The following is a 20,038-nucleotide window of genomic DNA, read 5'->3' as shown; positions in this document are numbered from 1 at the left end:
GCGCGGGGGGGGGTGCAAGGAGCGCGGGGGGGACGGGGCAGGTGCAAGGAGCGCGGGGGGGGGGCGGGGGTGCAAGGAGCGCGGGGGGGGCGGGGCAGGTGCAAGGAGCCCGGGGGGGGTGCAAGGAGCGCGGGCGGGGCGGGTGCAAGGAGCGCGGGGGGTCGCAAGGAGCACGGGGGGGCGGGGGTGCAAGGAGCGCGGGGGGGGCATCGCCCCGGAGCTGCAGCGAGGCCGGGAGCGGTTTGCGGGGCGGGCGGAGCGAGGGTTCGAAAGGGGCGGGGCCGGAGCGCGGGTTCAAAGGGGGCGGGGCCGGAGCGCGAGGCTTTGCGCGGGGCGGGGCCCGAGCGCACTCCCCGCCGGAGCTCGCACTCCGCCCCCGACGCCGCGCGCCGCGTTGCTTAGCGACGCCGGGGCCGGGCGGGGCCGGGCTGGGGGCGGCATGAGCCGGGCGGCGCTGGGCGAGGCGGAGCCCGAGGGGCCGCGGGAGCTGCGGCGCCCGTCGCTGAGCTCGGAGGAGCCGGAGGAGCGGATCGCGGCCCGGCGCCTCCGCATCGCGGCCCGGCTGGAGGCCAAGCGCCGGTGAGAGCGGGGGGGCCGGGACCCCCCCGAACCCTGAACCCTGAACCGCCCCCCCCGGCCCCCGAACCGGCCCCCCCCGACCGCCCCCCCGGACCCCGAACCGGGCCCCCCCGACCGCCCCCCCAACCGCCCCCCCGGACCCCGAACCGGGCCCCCCCGACCGCCCCCCCAACCGCCCCCCCGGACCCCGAACCGGGCCCCCCCGACCGCCCCCCGACCGCCCCCCGGCCCCCGAGCCGGGCCCCCCCGAGCCGGGCCCCCCCGACCGCCCCCCGAGCCGGGCCCCCCCGAGCCGGGCCCCCCCGACCGCCCCCCCCGAGCCGGGCCCCCCCGAGCCGGGCCCCCCCGACCGCCCCCCCGAACCGGGCCCCCCCGAGCCGGGCCCCCCCGACCGCCCCCCGTCCCCCGAGCCGGGCCTCCCCGAGCCGGGCCTCCCCGAGCCGGGCCCCCCCCGACCGCCCCCCCCCGAGCCGGGCCCCCCGGCCCCCGAACCGGGCCCCCCCGACCGCCCCCCGGCCCCCGAACCGGGCCCCCCCCGACCGCCCCCCCAACCGCCCCCCTGAACTGGGCCCCCCCGACCGCCCCCCGAGCCGCCCCCCGGACCCCGAACCGGGCCCCCCCGACCGCCCCCCGAACTGCCCCCTGACCCCCGAACCGGGCCCCCCCAACAGCCCTCCCAACCGCCCCCCTGAACTGGGCCCCCGAACCCTGAACTGGGCCCCCCCAACTGCCCCTCCGAACCCTGAACCAGGCCGAACTGGGTGACCCCAACCGCCCCCCTGAACAGGGCTGAACCGGGCCCGCCAACCGCCCCCCAACAGTGTGAAAGTCAGTGGGTTGGACGGGGGCAGCCTGGGGGCCCAACTGTGGGTCTTGGATGCCCGACCGGCCTGTCCCTGGGACTGATGCTTCCCCGTCGCTGGGCTGGTGTCTCCTGTAGCCAAGTTACTGCTCGGTCCGTGGGACACGGGCTGTGGGAGCAGCAGCCTTAGAGTTCGGGGACGGGGCCAATAGAAGACCAGCCGCCTTCTCTGCATTGGGCCCAACGGGCCGGTGCGCCTCTGCAATCCCTGCCAACCGCCTTGCCAACGAGATGTGGAACCAAACACAGAGCAATCCACTGGAACTGACTAGGCAGGAGCCTCCCCACCGGACACTGACGTGCTGCACCATGGCAGTAACCCCGTAGTCAGTGCTAAGCTCTCACGCCACGCTGGGGGGACCCCGTGATCTCCCGTCAGCGTCTGAGAGCGTCTGGGTCCCTCTTCCATCGAGCGCTGCGCTGATTCGCCCTTGTGGGATCTTACAGGATCACAGAACCAGGTGCTATGGCTCCAGGGAGCTCTTTAAGCTATGGAAGATGACGTGTTACTGAAGTGTTTCTCTTCCCCATGTCCTCACACAGGGAGGCCCTCGGAGAAGATCCAGATGCGAAGAAGGCTGAGTCAGAAGAGCTGAGCCGGAGCCACCAGCAGATAGAAGAAAGCAGACAGGTTAGAACTCAGCTATGGCAATAGAGATCAACACGGGCAAGTTGCTTAGGGCCCCTGAATCCCACGTCTGGCTCTGGACTCCTAGTCGGGCAGCCAGTGATGTCACAGCCCAGAGTAAACCAATGGACCTGTGTGTTTTGACATAGCGAGAACTAATGTTTGAAAAACATGTCCATGTGCCAGGCAGATCTACAACCATAAGCTCCTGAAAAATGTTGCTTCTGAAGCACCAGCTTCTTCTACCTATTCACCTTTAGGAGTTCCTGGAAACAGCCTCCTACTTCCAACTCTGCAGCTAAAGCCAGGCAAACTCCCACTATACTGAGCTTCCAAGTACCAACCATGGTGTGTGGTACTCGCTCATCGCACTAAGGGTGTAGCGAAGCTAGAACCCACTGTGAAGAACTGGGCCTCATGGTGGTAACAATGATTCTTCGAGATGATTGCCTGTGTAGAGCTGCCCTGCAGGTGACACACATGCCTCGGGCGCATTCGGTTCCTTCCTGTAGATCAAGAATCTGTTGTGAGGCTCTGACCTAGTGAGGGAGGAGGGTGGGGCATGTGGGTCCATGCTGGGAGTCATCTCGAAGACCCACAGTCACCAGGGGAAATGAAACTTTTTTTCTTCTTCAGTGGAAGCAGCAGGTGCACAGACTACTTGTATTTAGGTACCTAAATATGGATGTAGGAGCCAGACTTTAGACACCCTGGCTTGAAAAATGCTAGCCAAGTCATCCTCCATTGCAGCGGGATTGGGCCTCTTTGCCTACGTGGGTTGCTCTGTCGTTTTGCTGTGTTCACAGAGGCTAGCTAAACTGCTCAATGACGGCACGCAGCTAGTGACCAATATCCAGGTGGCTGCAGACGCCAGGGAGACCCAGAGGAGGGCTGAGGAGGACGAACTCAAGCGACAGAGGTAAGAGATCCCGCAGCTCTGCTGTGTCACTGGCAGGAAGATCTTTGCTCCCCTGCTAGGCCCTACGCATCCCCTGACAGCACCAGCTCGGAGCAGGGCCACCCACATGCCAATCAACTGGGGCCGCTTTGGCAACTCACTGGCAGGCGAGAACTGGGTTTAATTTACATCAAGGAGGAAATGGCAGCCACCCTCATCTGTAATATGCAGAGGTGGCATGGAGAAGCTGCAGGTCCCTTCATGCAGTGCAGCCTGCCTGATTGGATCTGGATGGAGCATTGCATGCTGGTGTGTGTAGCTTCCCCAGCCCGCACTCGGGCATGGAAGGTGATGGTGATTACTTGTGAGAACTGTGTGGCCTGCAGGTTCTCATTTAGCCACCACCCCTGGTTTAGAGGAGCCAACACTGGCCTCTCCTCTTTGGGATTGCAGTAGAGAAGCCTGGTTGTTCAGCCCCCGTCTCCCTGCTGCGGGATTTACCCGTTATCACGGGCAAACAAGTCCAACGTTGCTGAATGGACCTGTGCCTCCTAAGAGCCCCCAGTCATTTTCATGGCACTCCCCAGAAACCTGCTGGGACCGGAGAGCCAGGGGACTGATAGGAAATCGTGAGCCTTTCACTTGTGGGTCACTTTGGGAGGGTTTTGTCCTGGGCTAGTTCTTAGGTGACCTGTGTCCATCTCTCGGCTGGCAGCCTCGCTGGAAGTCTCCCTAGGAAAGACAAACCCCCTCAGTCCCTGGCGATGGCCCACTGGCAGGGCATGTGTGTGAGGGAAGCGTGTGCTGCTGCTGCGGGCACTGGACCTGCTCCATGGATGAATGGAGGCCTTGGGTCCCTCGTGCTGCAGATCCAGCCCCTTCTGCTAATGCGAACCTTACTGGGTCGGTGCTTGCTGCTGGAGCTGGGCTTCCTTGGCCAAGCCCACTGGCAGCAGTGGGAATGGTGCAGGGGGTCTGCAACGCTGGCCTCCCGGCAGACCCAGCTAGCCAGACGAGCGTTTCCACAGCCAGTTTGTTCTGACCAATTTCTGCTTGTGTAATGTGCTCCCTTTGAATCCAGTGCATTCCCAGGGCTCTGGGCCAGAGACCAGTCCTGCAGCCATGTTTGTCGTGTCCTCTACATACTGGCTGCAGAGTCGTCTCTCTTAGTGCATGGAGCCTTTTCAGATCGGGAGAGGGAGCCTATCGTTAGGTCTACAGAAAAGCTTATTGCCCCACTAAGATCTCGTCTACCCTTTGGTTTGAAACTGATTTAGTCCCTAAAGCTGGTGTCCAGGAAGACACTAACACGGCTGGAAATCTCAATGTGGACGGGGCCAAGGGTAGCCGCCGAACCCTCCACCAGCCCCAGTTGCGTTATCTGCCTTGTGCTGGCTGCTCTCTGCAGGCTCGAGAAACTGGAGAACGAATCCAAGACTAATCAGGACAAGTTTGAAGAGATCACCTCGAAATGGGGCTCGGCCAAAGAGAAAACCATCCCGCAGGACCTGTGGGACGTGCTCAACCTGCAGCAGCAGCAGTGTGCTCTGCTCATCGAAGAGAAGAACAAGCTCATCAGCGAACTGCAGCAGGTAGATTGCCGGAGCCAGGAGTGCCGGGGGTGTGTGGAGACAGCTGTGGGGCACAGAGGGTCTTGCTGGAGCATGTTAATGTTAGAAGGACACTGTCCAAGAGTAAGTGACCCAGAACTGCCTGACTCTTCTCTTAGGCCAGGGTACTGTGCTCCCCTACAATAACAAATCCATATACACAGACTCCGCATACACTCCTGTCCTGGCAGTAACAGACCAGGACCCAAGAAACCTGTTCCATACTTTTCCCACCCATACCCAACAACCCTCCAAGTTCACACCCAGGGTTCTTCCCAGCAATTTACTTTCCTCTCCCTCAGCTCTTCCATTACCCCTGATTTCTCCAAGCTTTTGTGCTGCTGCTTAGGGGTGTGGGAAATACGGTTCTGTATTGTAGTTTAAATGAATTACTACTCAGAGCTCTGTATTGATATGCCTAGTAAGGAATCTGTTTGTCAAAAAATATTTCCTGAATCTTTTTTGTTGTCTGTCTTGCTAGACATACTTGCTGACAGGTATTTTGAAATAACTGACCAAAAATAATTGAAACTGGTGTCAGAGTAGCAGCCGTGTTAGTCTGTATCTGCAAAAAGAACAGGAGTACTTATGGCACCTTAGAGACTAACAAATTTATGCATCCGAAGAAGTGGGCTGTAGCCCACGAAAGCTTATGCTCTAATAAATTTGTTAGTCTCTAAGGTGCCACAAGTACTCCTGTTCTTTTTTTTGAAACTGGTGTGACTTTTGACAAATAAAATATGCAGAATTTTAAAATGTGTGCAGAATTTTAAATTTTTTGTTGCAGAATTGTGATTTTTTTTTTTTTTTTTTTTTTTTTTTTTTTTTACAGAATTCCCCCAGGAGTAATCTCCCTGCCAATGCTTGATTGTTCCTGTAATTTACTCTTGGGGCTTTCTAGTCCTGCCCCCCTTAGTCCAGACAAGGGTTAAATAGCCCAGGAATTGGGGCTTCCTCCTCCTTGCTAGCAAGTGTAGTAGATCTTCCCATCATCTCTTCTCTCTCCTAACCACTGTTCTGTTCCTCAGTTCTCTTCCCTCGTCACTTTCCATAATGTCTGAAGGGGCAGATGCAGGATATTGATTGTTAGGTTCTCTGGCTTGTGCTGAAGCTCTGCAGAGCAGTGTTTCTCAGTTCAGTGTCTGCTCTTCTCCTGCAGGAGCTGAAAAGCAAAGATGACCAGTATGTGAAGGATCTCAAGAAGCAGTCAGACGACATTAACCTGCTGGTGGAGAGAATGGAGGAGCAGATCAGAAACCTAATGAAAACGTACCGTCGGGAACTCGCGCAGATTGAGGTAGCAAATGGCTTCATAGCAGGATGGGAGCAAGCAGTGAATTATTCTCACAATAAATCCACCAGGGAGTTCTCTTTAATGGAATTATCTCCGGCAAAGGGGTCTCTTGCTCATTACACTGGCATTTCAATAAAGCTGGGTTCTGGCTTCAGATGTTTCTGTGGACCAGAGCTCTCACTTTGCCAGGTAGAAGTAAAACTGGAGATGAACGGAGCGCTGCGGTTCTGGTTATGTGATTCTGGGTCTTTCCCTCTCTAAGTTACTGGGGATCCAGTGGAGCCCAGGCCAGTAGAGACTGAAAGTTGCTTCTGTGTGATGACTGTTCATTCCCAGATGTGTAAGGCCAGAAGGGACCATTCTGATTATCTAGTCCGACCTCCTGTAGAATGCAGGCCAGAGAATTTCACCCAATGGCCCATACGTTTTGGTTGAGCTAACCGTATCTTTCAGTTTAATTTAGTGGTTTGTTGTGTGAACTGGATTTCATCCTCGCACCCACGCTACACTGTTCACAGACATCTTCCTACAAACCGAGAGAGCCAACAGCCCGCTTATCCCCAGACCCAGTAACACCAGCTTTTGTACCTGGCAGCTGCTGGGTCTGGGGTGCTGTGGGGGCAATAGGGAGAGCGTGTTGTCTCACGGTTAGAGCAGCGCACTTGGAATCCCGAGGACTGGTTCTCTTTCCAGCCCTGCCTCTGAACCCTGCTGTGACCTCGGGCACAAGGAGAGGATGCCGTGCTTGTGCCTGGGTAGCACCTGGCGGCGATCTGGAGCTGGCTTCTGTCGCGGAAGCCTCTTGCCACTGCTCCCGGAGCTTGGCCCGGTACACAAGGCTTGTCCAGCGCTGGCAGCAAGCCGGGAGCGGGCCTTGCAGTGTGCACGGCGACCCGCTCACAGCACTGTCTCCTCCTCAGAAAGCTTTCGAGCTGGAACGGCGAGAGCTGCTGAGCAGTAACAAGAAGAAATGGGAGCAGGCCATGCAGGCCCACAACGCACAGGAGGTAAGGGCCCTAAGGGGAATTGTGATCAGCGAAGGAAGGCTCCTAGGCACTGAGCAGCACCATGTCTCAGGCCCTGGGCCCGCTCTTGACATTGAAGAGCCTGGGGTCAGAAGGGGCCAGGTGTGGGCAGAGAACAGGTAGGCCGAAGCCCAGCCCTTGGCAGGGTAATGAATGCTTCACTCTGCTCTCCTCTTGTAGCAGGCATCAGCCCTACAGGGCAGGTGTAACTCGGCAGCCCAGCAATGCAGGATCAGGCTGCCCTGCGCTCCCTGTCCTTAGCGCTCTGTACCTTGAAGAAGACACGGGACGCTGGGGAGACGTCAGCTGGAGCACTGTGTCCACTGGGCGCCACACGTTTGGAAAGCTGTGGGCAAACTGGAGAGAGTCCAGGGAGAGAGACAGAACTGATAAAAGGGTTAGAAACCCTGACCTATAGGGAAAGGTTAATAAAACCGGGCCTGTTTAGTCTTAAGAAAAGAAGACTGAGGGGGGGACCTGATAACAGTCCTCAAATCTGTGAAGGGCTGTTCTAAAGAGGACGGGGATCCATTGTTCTCCATGTCCGCTGAGGGAAGGACAGAAGTGATGGGCTTTATCTGCAGGAGATTCATGTTAGTTATAGGGGAAAACTCTCCAACTCTCAGGGGAGTGAAGCTCTGGAACAGGCTTCCCAGGGAGGTTGTGCAATCCCCATTACCTGAGATTTGTAGGAACAGGCTGGACAAACCCCTGTCAGGGGTTGTCTCAGTGGCGGATTAATGATTTTGCCGCCCCCAGGCCCTGAAATAATTGCCGTTCCCAGTCCCATATGAACTTGTTTTAGTTTTTTTACAAACTCGTTTGAACTAAAATGAATCTAAATATCATTAAAATAATTGAACATTTACAAGTTTTATTATAAATAAAATTACAAGTACAGCGGACCCTTGCTTGAACACACGTCTGTATAGCGCGATTTCACTTATAGCGCGGGACCACGCATGGATCCAAAACTGAGAACCGCTTCATTTCTTCCTTCCAGTCATATTATTAACATTTAGGAGTCTCGCTAGTATGTTTATTAAATGGCATTACACCGTCATTGGTGGGTTCAAGACGCGCTATGATTGGTAGAATCGCGGCGTCACTGATGTCCCGATTACAAAAATGCTGCTATTATAAATTTGCCGGCCTAGGCCTAGGCCTTGTTGGCCTAGGCCTAGGCCTTGTTGGCCTAGGCGATAATACGCCACTGGGTGCTGTAGGTTCACTTGGTCCTGCCTCAGCGCAGGGGGCTGGACTAGACCACCTCTCGAGGTCCTTTCCAGGCCTACGTTGCTATGACTTTGTGATTCTATAACCTCAGAAAGGTAGGGCTGGAAGGGAGATCAAGAGGGCTTCTAGTCCAGCCCCCCACGCTGAGGTAGGATGAAATATACCTCAGAGTGGGGGGAGTACTGGACTCCGTTGTGCTAGGACACACAGGATTCCCACTTCCTTCTGCCCTGCCCCAGTCACTACTGCCCCTTCAGCCAGGGCTGGTTGCTTTGCTCTTATGACGGAGGCCAGCACCTTGGAGCTTGGAGTCCGTGCAGAGGGCCCCGGGATACCTCAGTGACGGGCAGACTGGCATTGAATGAATAGACAGGGGATCCCATAGGTGGTTGGTCTTTTTGTTTGATTGACTGTTGGGCCACATCTGCAGCTGGTGTAGATCTGCCGAGCTCCCCCGGACTTCAGCGGAGCAATGCAAATTCACACCAGCTGAGCTCTGGCCCCGGCTTTGTACTTGGACTCCTTGCTGCACTGCGGCTCCTTGGTGGCTGTGATGTGCCTGGAGCAGGAACAGCCGGCGTCACTTCAGGGGCCTGAAAGGAAAGGGACGGATGGGCACCCGATTAGCCTGGCTAGCAGCACATACCGGGTGGGCAGGCGTTCAGGGACTAGAGCAGATGGCTGGCTCTGTACCGCCTATTCCAGTCACACTCACGCTACACCCCATATGCACTGTGTGTAAGGGAAAGACATAGTGTTAGTGTCTGAAGTAAAGACTGTCCGGTGTTGGGCACAGGGAGTGACACTCCTGCCTGGTTCGGTGATAGCCCAGGGTCCCTTGTCCCCACTGGGCTGCTGCCTGGGAATGTTCCATATCCCTCCTTGCTTTGGACTTGCCGGGGCAGCTGGGATTGGGAAGGCTGAGCAGCCGATCAGAACCGTGGCGATTCTCTGCAGTCGTTTGACTCTCCTCTGGTCTCCTGCCCTCAGCTGGAGAACCTGATCACCCGCATGCAGAAAGTGGAGGAGTACGAGAAGCAGCTGAACCAGCTGCGGGTGCAGGATGCCGAGGAGTACACTACCATCAAAATCCAGCTGGAGAACGACGTACAGGTGTGGGGAGCAGAGACACAGGACCTCACTGAGTGCATAGGGCCCACAAGGAGAACACAGCAACCGCTCGGTGGCTGTCATGGGGAAGGGACTCTTTCTTTTTAGCAGGGCTAAGCTAAATGGCTACATTTCCGCAAACTGCACCGCTTGTACTGAGACGGGAGAGAAGGGCAGCAGAATCAAACTCTCAGCCTTTCTGGGCTTGGCTTCCGTGTACAAAAAGTTAACAGTAGCAACCCCCCCCCCAGCTGGGGTACCCCTAGGGTTCCTCCCTCGTGATTGCTCAACATGCCCCCTAGATCCTCTCAGACAGTCACTTCCAGCTCTCTTCTATCCAGAGGGAGTAGTGAGCCTCATGTATTTGTGAGTTAGCCGTGCTTACTTGCGATCAGCACCTGCTCTTGGCGGGAGGGGTGGAGGGGGGGTGTTTCAGGCAAACACTGCCCCCCTGTTACAAGGATAGAAACCTTCATGCATGTTACTTTTATCGGACTAGGCTCAGAAGGCACTTCCCTCTGGAGAGACTATTCCAGAATTATCCGTGATTGTGGCTTCCTGTGTAGCCACTGGTACTGGCCACTCAGCCGAGAGACTGAACTAGCCGGATCCCTGGTCTGCCCGGCACGGCAATTTCTGTCTTCCTAAGTAACCACCATTCATATTGCAGACCTTGTGACTGAGAAGTAAAATAACCCTCTTCCTACCGATGCGTCTTCAAGTGCTTGAATGACAACCTGTCCGACAGGAGGGAGGCAGAGAGATTCTCACACCTGCACCTGGATTGTGCGGCTTTAGCTCGGACAGTAGATGCTGCCTCTCGCCCGTGTGCTGCCATGACAGCTGAGGGCCCCTTAACACTCGCGCTGACATCGCTTGACTGGGGGCTGCTGGCAGGGAGTTCTGAGCCGGTGACTCCCCTTGCCAGCCAATGGAACAGGACCTGGTGCATGGCTGCCCATGCTGCTGCCTGAGGGGTTGGCATGGGGGCGAGGAAGCTGGTGCACTCTCTGTGCATGGCACTGAGTTGGTGGGTGACAGGCTAAATGAGGGGTTCGATAGCATGGCAATACAGGGAATGTCTGTAGCACCTTTGTATCAAGGAGGGCTTCATACAGGGCTCGTCCTTTAGAGAAGGAGCTTCATTGTAAGACTTCTGCACTGTCCGCTAGAACCTGGGGAGTCCGTTCTAGGCACCCTCTTTCTAGAGCCCCAGGGCCAGCCATGCGATGGCAGGGAGGGGCTCTGGATTTGCAAACCTTCCCCTGTCAACAAGAGAGGATGGCTTTTTATTTTGTTTGGAATCTCAGATCCTGGAGCAGCAGCTGCAGCAAATGAAAGCCATTTACCAGCTGAACCAGGAGAAGCTGGAATACAACTTCCAGGTGCTAAAGAAACGGGATGAGGAAAACACCATCATAAAATCCCAGCAGAAAAGGAAACTCAACCGGTAAAAGATCAGCCCAGTTCGTGTGGTGCTGGGGCAACTCCTGCAGCCATATTCAGCACTCTCTGGGTCACTGTCCATGTTCTCACTGCATCCCACAGCCCTCTCCCTCCCCCCACAAAGATTGCACAGGGGCTCTGTGAGCAGAGTCCTTCCCCCTCTGGGGGTGCTGCAGCCACTGGGCTGGGACAGGGGTGAGGAGTGGCCCATGTTCAGGCGCTAGGACATGCTCGCCCTTGTATGTCCGGCTCTGGCTGTATGTATGGATTTATTTACTCCCGGGGGAATTCTGCACGGGTACAGAATGTACGTCCCCCACAGATATCTTTGCTTCCCCACAGAAAAATGACTTTCTGATGGGGAAGCAAAAGGAAGCCACAAGAGCGGTCATGCGCCCCTCCCCAGCAGTATGTTTCAGGTGCCCAGGGCAGCCGGCAGAGAGGTAAATCACTGTGGGGCGGGGGCAGGAATGGGGAAGACCCAGCTGGTGGCTCCTACCCTGCGCTGGGCTTAGCTGCTAGCCCCGGCTGGGCTGGGGAGGACGGGGTTTCCTCTTCCCCTGCACGGCATCCAGGGCTGGGTCAGACCCACCCCCAGATTTCTCCCCCGGCTGCAGGTAGCTCTGCAAACTCCCCTCCCACCCCACTTCCTGCACCCATCACTCCTCAGCTGCAAGGGGAGGGACCCCTGTACAGGGAGCTGCTCCCCCATCTGCCCAACTCTCATGCATCCAGACCCCCTCATCCCCAGACCCTCCTGCCAAGCCTCACCTCCCCCCTGCACTCAGAACCCCTCCGATGAGCCCCACAGCCCTGCACCTGGACCACCCCAAGTCATCTGCATCCGGATCCCCGCCCCACCAAGCCCCAACCGCTGCTCCTGGATCCCCACTCCCCCAGTATCTGGACCCCCCACAGAGCCCCCCACCTTTACCTGGACCACCCTGCAGAGTCCCATTACCGTTGCACCCAGAACCCCCCAACAAGCCCCAATGCATCCAGATCCCTCCCCCTCCAGATCCCCCACTGAGCTGCTCACACCTGGATTGCCCCACACAGAACCCTCTCAACCCACACCTGGGTCCCCCACACTAAGCCCCTCCAGACTTGGATCTTGCCTTGTGGAGCCTGCCTGCCCACACCTGGTGCACCTGGCACAGCGGGGCAGGGCTCTGGGCTGTTTCTGGGGCAGGCCCAGTCCTTGTGCTGTGTCAGGGTTGGGTGCAGTCTCACCGCTGAGTCTGTGCCCCGGGATGCGGGGTGGAGCTGCAGGGTGATCTCCCACCTCTGTGCAGCCAGTGGCCTGTGCTCCCCACTGCCAGGCTGGAGCCCCCACATTTATTTGACAAATAGAATTTGAAAATACTGGGTGCAGAATTTTAACTTTTTGGCGCAGAATTTGTAATGTTTTGGCACCGAATGCCCTGGGGAGTAATTTGTTGTTGTTAACAGCCTGCCCTCCTCCTCAGGCTGCATGACGTGCTCAATGCCTTGAGAATGAAACTGGCCAAACAGATAAAGCAATTCCAGGAGGAGAACCAGACCCTGACGGCCGACTACAAGCGCATCGTGGAGCAGTACAAGGATCTGCAGAGAACGATGAGGTATGGTGTGCCCCAGAGACGCGTCCTCTCTTTGCGCGGGGAGAATTCGCGTGGGCACTTGAGAGCAACTTGCCAGGACCCCCAGGGCCTCAGCAGAGAGCAGCCACCCTCCCCTGGCTGCTTGGCTCAAAGTAGAGCTTTGCTGGGTGGCCTGTAGTCTCTGTGATCTGCTCCACTGTCTTCAAGTTAAAGGCAGCTGCAGCCCTGTTGTGGCACTCGACGGGCAGCTGTGGGGAGAGGTTAATCTCCGAAGCCTGGGACTGAGCATGTCAGGGGCGACTGACCCACAGGGGGACCCCAGTGTCCAGGGCATGGAACGCTGCACGGGACAAGCCAGTCACCGGCAGGGCCTTTCCCCTCCCTGCAGACACTTTGCCGTCATCGATGCCCAGAAGTTCCTGGAGCTCTGGCTGATGAACGAGGAGGAAGCCAAAGGGCTGGTGTGGAAAGCTCTCGAGGCCGATCGCATCATTCACACCCAGCAGCTGGGGCTCCCCTGGGTGGAGCCTGACTCCTGGTTCCTGGACAACGTGGGCCCCATCGTGCACCGCAAGGCAATCAGATCTGCCAGCAAGCTGGCCCAGGAGGTGATGGCGTTAACAGGTGGGACACGTGGCGTCTGTAATTCCCCCAGGATCTCAAAGCCCTTCCCATGTGCTGATTGGTGACCCCTCCCTGCACCCCATCCCGGAGGAGGAGGCTGAGGCCCAGAGGGGTTCAGCGACTTTCCAGGAGGGCTCAGTGAGCCCTTTCGAGGCGGGGATAAACCCCCTGACCCCAAATCTCAGTGCCCTGCTCTGCTTTGCCTCTCCGGGGTGTGGAAAGAAAGTGAAGGGACCTGTCGTCATTGTAAATCCCCTGGGACAGCCAGACCAGATCTCTTTCTAATGACATGCACCTCTGGCCGAGGCTGGGGTGGCACCACAGCCAGCCCTGCACCTTTTCTGCAAATCCTGTTTTAAAATGGAAACTCCTCTGCTCCCAACCACCCCGCACCCCCCTGCTCCTCATTGTCTCCAGCTCCCCAAGGCCAGTGCAATGACAGCCGCCCCTGCTGCTGTGAACTGCTTGCTGAGGTTTGCATCAGCTGCTGAAGTGGTAACCACATGAGATGGCTGGCACTGCTTCCAGACAGGCCTCCCAGCATCTCCCCTTTCATGGCTCTCCATCCAACAGCCCTCTGAATAGATTCCTGTGCTGATTCCCCGGGGGTGGTTACCTGTGCCAGGTGACGGGTCTTCTGAGCTTCCCTCTTCCCTTGTGCTTCAGAAAGCAGCCAGCAAGAAGAGGAGGAGGAGGGTGTGGAGGGAGGAAGAAAAGAGGCAGCAGCGGAGGCTGGAGAGGAGGTTAAACCTCCCCGGCACATCTCGGTGAAGTCTGTCAAACACATCCTGGAGCTCCTGTGCGACGAGTCGGTGAGTCCGTCCTTGCCAGCTCCGACCGCAGAAGGCTCTGTGTCGGCCCTTCGCCGGGCCGGTCCTTCTCAGAACAGCTTCTTGGATCTGAGGATTGTCTTCTTTTCCTGATCCCCCACTCTGGCTTCCAATGGGTTCAAATGTCATCCGGTCCAGGGACAGGTCCCCGTGCTTTCTACAGCAGCACCCGGCACAGTGCGACCGTGAGCTTCCACTGCCCGGGCAGCATCTCTTGCTGCAGAATGTGTGTGTGAAGGGAGATGCTGACGTGTTTGGTGCCACCTGCCTGCCACACCTTGGGGGAGGGGGTAGAACGGAGCTGGTGCAATAGAGGATACATCGAAATAGCAATTAGCTAAGCTGCGTTCGCAACAGCTTGTAGGGATCTAAAACTGTCCTTCCGGGGAGTGTCCTATGGATCGGCAGGGTCAGACAGCTGTCACGCCATGGCACGGGCCCCGGGAGATCCCCCTGCCAGGGTAAACACAGCCCTGCAGGAACTCGCAGCCCAGCGCCCTCCGCTCTGCCAGTTGTCCAACAGCGACTCAGTGAGCGCGAGCCCTGCTGGAGACGGCTCGGGCCTCTGTGTCAGTGACACCTTCCACATCAAACAGCTGGTGGACAGGGTGTCACAGCTGTCACGTACCAGATGTGGCCTGCGTAGAGGGTCCACCCCAGAGGGATACACGGATTTTTAATACACTGCCCGCTGTGGCTGTCACCAGCTCCGGTGAAGAGGGTTATACCTGGTGCCACCTACTGGCTGAACGGTATAATTCAGTTTGGCATTCCCATACATCCTGTCCCAGCTGATGCCCATCAGACGCACTAGACAGTGATCTCCAAGTGCACAAGGGGATGTGATTTCCGAGGTAACCAAGCCCACTGCCCCACCCTTATCCTGCTGTTGTGTGAATGCTAACCCCCCATGAGATTGGGCTTTTCCACACCCCAGTCTGCGGCAGGTTAGGGCATGTGCAGTGGGATTCGAATCCCCATTGCAAATGTTATTTAAAAACCTCTCTTAGTACGCCCAGGGCAGGAGGTTCAGAGCTGTGAGCTGTGCTACATTATAGACCTGGAGGAGAAATGTTCCCATCCCTCTGGATCACTTGAGTCCCTGTTATTTGAGCATGGAGGTTAGCACAGAGTAACTGGGCTGTGGCTGGCTCTGGGTGAGTTAGCGGCTTTGGGATCCTAGTGTGAATTGAAACACTCGCTCCTGTGAACTCGACGTCTTCCTGTGATTTCCTTCCAAGGGCTTCCTGATAGAGACCAAACTGCTGGGACTCCTGCAGCCCCTTGAGAGGCACGAGCGCTCCCTGATGAGGCTGGATGCAATCTTTGCGGTTAGTTGGGTGTCTCGCACAAAGCGCATGGGTAGGGGCGCTGCAGGAACACACCCCAGAACCAGCAGGGTGTGCTGGGGAAGGAGTACGGCGCCTGCGGGCTGAGAGCTGCTGGTGGATGATGCAGCTCCACAGGGGCGGAGCTGCTGAGATGCTGCCGTTAGAAGCTTGTCACCTGCAAGGGGGGGAAGGGAGGAGGGGCAAGTCCTGTGCACATGTAACTTCCCATAGGACTCAGCGGGGCGATCTCGTGTGCTCTGGTCCGGGAGTTTAGCTGGGGAAGGGGCGGGGGGGAGGCTCCCTTCCCAAGGGGGAGTGAAAGGCAGAAGGAATAAGAGAGAGGGGATGTACCTGAAGCCAGTTCCTCCCTTTGCCACCCCTAGTGCCATCAGCTCCCACTCCCCTGGCACTCCTGCCTCGCTCCCACTGATCCCCCATCCCTAATACACTCCTAGGCCTTCCGGCTCACACCCTGCCCTCCTTTCCCCCCATGCAGATATCCCTGCCACTCCCCCTAAGACTCCACTTCTCACATCCCCTTCCCACCGGGCCTACCCTCTTGAGGTCCTTTGTGGCCACCACCCTTTTGCCCGAAGAGAGCAGGGCTCCTCTCCCCTTCTTTGGGAAGAGGGATGGGTTTGGAGTTGTGTGACGTACTCTTTCCCTGGGGAAGCATGTGCTGCTGCAGGGCTCCCGGTGTCTGACATCTCACTGAGAGAGACCAAGAGCTTGACTTGAACCTGGTCTTTGACTTGCCCCTGCTGAGCACTCCTGCTGGTCCCGCGCCAGCCCCCTTTGCATTGGGAAGGGAAGGGCTGTGAATTTAGCTTAGGCCCCTGGGAAGGGACCAGAGTGTGACGAATGGGGACTGTTCTTACTGTGGTCTGTGAATGCTGACAGGGGAGTGTGGCTAGGATGGTCTGCCTTGGGGGATGGGAGACTGACCAACGGAGAATACCTGAGCATGTAACATGAGAACCCAGGAAGGGGTTAGAGGCCAGGTGACACCATTGCCAGGGAAACTGAACAAAGGCTGTGGGAGGGGTCGCTGAAGAGAGAGTTTTTCAGGAGCTGGCTGGTGATATGGCTGGGAGGCAGATGGGGCTCTGACCTCCCAAGGGGGCTGGGGTGCCCGGGGACCCCAAGATGGACCTAACTGAGGGGGATTCTGTTGTCTGTGCCTGCAAGACCTGTCTTGGACTGTGTTCCTGTTGTCTAAATAAACCTTCTGCTTTACTGGCTGGCTGAGAGTCATGGTAAATCGCAGGAAGCCGGGGCTACAGGGCCCTGAGTCCCCCATACTCGGTGACACAGAGCAACATCTCGGAGTCCCAGCTGCCACCTGACCTGCCGTTTCTCTGCCTTTCTCCAGGCCCTCGAAATTGACAATGAAGACGACGTGTATACGCTGGTGGATTTCTTCTTGAAGTTCAAAGCCCAGCAGGTCGTCTCCAGCCAGGTACGATGAACGTGGGCATCGTGGGATGAGACCCAGCAGCCCTGGGAGGAGATGGGGCTTGTAAAGTCCCGCACTGGGGGAGGGAGTTGGTGTCGCTCTTATCAAGAGAACCGGCGTCGTCCAGCGGCTGCAGCCATGCCGCCATTGAAATGGGCGAAGTCTAAGCTGTTTCCACCAGTGCTGAATTTGGCTCCCATGCCCCTATGTTTTGTGCCCACTAAATACAGATGTCACTAAAGCAGGGCTCCGGATGGCTGGAAGCCTCCCGGGTTTGCAGTTTAGGGTAGAGGTGCTGTGGGCTGGGGGGAGCGTTAACGAGTTAGCTGTAGTTGGAGCCTTGTGTGGCTGGAATTCACTCCCGGTGCGTGTGGCTGTCGGGCAGAGTAAGGAGTGGGCAGAGGAGCAGGGCCCTGAAGAACTCGCTGTGGATTCAGCAGACAACGACGAGGGATCGGCCGCCCTGAAGGAGGAAGGCACGGCCCATCAGAGCTCGGCGACGTCACCGTCCTCTTTGCTCTTCCATCCCGATGACGTCCTCAAGGCCCTCAAAGCATTTGTCCGGGACTTCCAGAAGCCGAGGTGAGGTTGGGCCGTGCGCGGAGCTCGTTAGCTGGGAATGGGGCGGGGAGCTGGTTGGGAATATGAGGGGTAGGAGAGAATGGGCTGCAGGAGTAGCCCCTTGATCTGAGCGTGTGAGCTGGGGGAGGGGCAAGGCCCGGGAACCGCGGGAGTGAGGCTGGGGAGAGTGGAAGAGGGGCATCTAGGCTGGGGATTGGCTGCCAATGCAGTGGGCGGGTGTGCTGGGGTATAGAGGTTGGGCTGGTCTGCTCAGCAGTGGAAAGGTCCCCGCCGTCTCCCCCAGGCACAACTGGTTTCTGTAGGCGACGTTGACAAGAGGTGGGGCAGGGTGGGTTCCCCACAGCGAGTGGGGTTCACTCGGCACGGGAGAGCTGTGCGGTGGGGAGCAGGTTGGATCGGGTGGGGTGAACGTGGTGGGGCAGGCAAACGTGAATGAACAGTTGTGGAGGAGAGAAGCCAGTCACTGCCCGCAGGGAGCTGTGAGGCTTATGCCGGCTCTGCCCCAAGCAATGGCCCCTCCTTTCAGACCTGGCGGGGTGACTGAAAGGATGGGCAGAGCGGTGCCCTGAGCCCAGGGCTCCTCTCTCTGCCCCTGTAGGGACAAGCGGCCGCAGGTGAAGAAGGTGATGGAGGAACGGGACAACTCCAAGGACTCTGAGTATTGGGAGGCCCTGGCTCACGTCATTCCAGAGCCAAAGCTGAAAGTTTGGGATGCGCTGGAGGCAGCGTTGGAGAAATACTAGTAAGTGCCCCAGCCAGGGGCCCCCAACCACCCTACCCTCGGGTGTGAGGGCACCAGGCCTGGCAGTGCTGAAGGGGCTTGTCGTTAGAGACGTGCTGCAGACACCAGCCCTCTGGGCTCCTTGCCCCCCAAGCTGCCAGTGCACACCTGGGGGGCTTGTCTTCACGTGGGCTCAGCTTGGGGGAACCTGCAGACACTGTCTGTACAAAGGGTTCACTGGCCATTCATTAACTCCGGTGGAGTCCAGCTCCCAGTGGGGAAGCGCTGGTTTCTGGACCAAGACCCCTTGCTGGGCGGTGGCTGGTGGTAGGGTGACCCCTGGTGGTGGGATAGTAGAAGATCAGTTTCTTGTATGTGGATGATTCATGTTTGGCTCTTTCCCATCTTCGAGTGCTCTGTAAATGACCAGAGCGTGACTCTGCAGCGCCGTCTCCTTTGATGGAGGTTTTCCACCAGTGACATTCACAGCATCAGTCGCTCGAGCAGACAGAACCCTCTCCCCAGCTGAGCTTCCCAGTCCCTGGGCCTCCTGCAGTCAGGGGGGACCGTGCTGTCAGTGGCGTTCTCCGGGGTACACTCAGCCATGGAGGGCGAGCTGGGAAGAACACAGGATCCAACTGAAACGCCAGGGGCAATTTGTGGGCGACACAATCGGTTTAGCCAGGCGGGGGCACCGCTCACCCCCTGCTCTTGAGAAAAGCGGGGCCACAGCTGTACGTGTGAAATGCAAAGGGGGCATTAAAAGCCCCCAGGCCCCTGAGGAAGAGGCTTTGCCGTCGGGAGGTTTCACCCATGTCCCTTCTTTGTGAAGCTCCGTGCTGAGCCAGCGGGCGAAGCTGCTCACCGATCTTGACGGGCTCCAGCAGCAGAACACGGAGCTGCACATGCTGCTGCATCAGTACGTCACCTCCAAGGTGAGTGGGAGAGCTGGTACCTCGCTGGGACAAGGGCCCGGGCTCTGGGAGTGTCCCTCACTGGCCATTGGAGCGCTACGGGAGGGCTCATTGCTAAGGGTGCCAGAGGCCCTGCATGGCAGCTGCCCCCATGGCCCTGTGGCAGTGAGCAAGGGTGAGGGGAGGTGATGCAGCGTATAGCCGGCCCGGCTGACACCTCGCGGGCTGCAGGCAAGCAGAAGAGGTGGTTTCTGAGCGGTGGGAGGTGGAACAGGCTGGTCCTTAGGACTGCAGCCAGGGCCTACCCGTGCATCCTCTGCCAGCCAAGGTGGGCAAGTGGAGGGATGGAGAGATGCCAGGGGGATGGGCAGAGGGCCAGGAGGGGCTCTGAAGGCCAGCAGAGGGTTGTGTAGTGGGGTGGGCCCAGCAGACACCTCTCCAGGGGGTGAAGTGATCGTGTAAGTGCAGAGAGAGGATGCCGTTGGGACAGATGAGCAGAGCAGGAGAGAGAAACCAACCCTGCAGTGTTTGGACTGAGATGGGCAAAGGTCCTAGGTCCCCGGCGTGCAGGGTTAGCGAAGGTGCCAGGTTGGGGGACGGGGGGCACATGCAGTACGTGTCTTATTGTTCCACGACGTGAGTATTCAGGGCTGGGAATCGGGCGCCTTCCCAGACGCAGCACGCGCTGTACACGGAGAGGACAGGTGGGGATGAGCAGGGGATGCTCACTGTCCCTGAGCCCTGCTGAGCGGCAGTCACCTCCCATGGGAATGGGGAACCCCAGTACTAGAGTCCGCCTGGACCCGGCAGGGGAATAGAGCAGCTCTTCTCCCTCCCGCGGCTGGGAACCGGAGTATAATGCCAGCAGGCAGAGAGTAGTGGCACCGCGTCCCCGCCCAGAGTGAGGGCCCCGGGGACTCTTCCAAGCCAGTGGGTGTGGTGTGCCCCCCGAGAGCCCCCTCACCCTCACTGTGGCCTCGGCTTGTCCTGCGCAGGTGAACGAGGAGCTGCTGATTCCACCCACCCACGTGATCGAGTTGACGCCGCCGTGACCGGTAGGGGGCCGGGAGCCCCGGCAGGCAGCAGGAGGCCGTTGCCGTACGTCCCTATCCACGAGCCCTCGGTGCTGGATCCGGGGCATTCCCTGGAGGGCAGCGACTGGAATAAACCCCCCTTTAAAACAGCCGGGCTGCGGGGGTGTGACTGCTGAGGAGACACACTGCTCTGCCTCTTGATCAGCCCTGCCCCCCGTGCACCATGAACCTCCCCTCTCCCGCCCAACCTGGGGTCAGCCCTGGTCTCCCTCAGT

The 20,038-nt window shown here is 58.1% G+C and overlaps 1 protein-coding gene across 1 annotated transcript; it reads left to right on the top strand.

Moving 5' to 3' along the window:
• The first annotated feature begins 439 nt into the window (after positions 1 to 439).
• On the top strand, positions 440 to 19,912 carry LOC128834669 (dynein regulatory complex protein 1-like). Its single transcript, XM_054023632.1, has 17 exons — positions 440 to 579; positions 1,985 to 2,072; positions 2,876 to 2,988; positions 4,376 to 4,559; positions 5,737 to 5,874; positions 6,792 to 6,878; positions 9,123 to 9,245; positions 10,553 to 10,692; positions 12,158 to 12,292; positions 12,660 to 12,895; positions 13,562 to 13,707; positions 14,967 to 15,056; positions 16,429 to 16,515; positions 16,898 to 17,094; positions 17,693 to 17,836; positions 18,648 to 18,750; positions 19,725 to 19,912. Exons 1-17 carry the CDS (start codon positions 440 to 442, stop codon positions 19,779 to 19,781), a joined length of 2,208 nt encoding a protein of 735 aa, XP_053879607.1. The 3' UTR covers positions 19,782 to 19,912.
• The last annotated feature ends 126 nt before the right edge of the window (positions 19,913 to 20,038 follow it).

The sequence above is a fragment of the Malaclemys terrapin genome, chromosome 3 (assembly GCF_027887155.1).
Source record: "Malaclemys terrapin pileata isolate rMalTer1 chromosome 3, rMalTer1.hap1, whole genome shotgun sequence".
NCBI lineage: Eukaryota > Metazoa > Chordata > Testudines > Emydidae > Malaclemys > Malaclemys terrapin.
The sequence above is the reverse complement of the archived record's forward strand: the minus strand, read 5'-3'. Positions and strand labels throughout refer to the sequence as shown.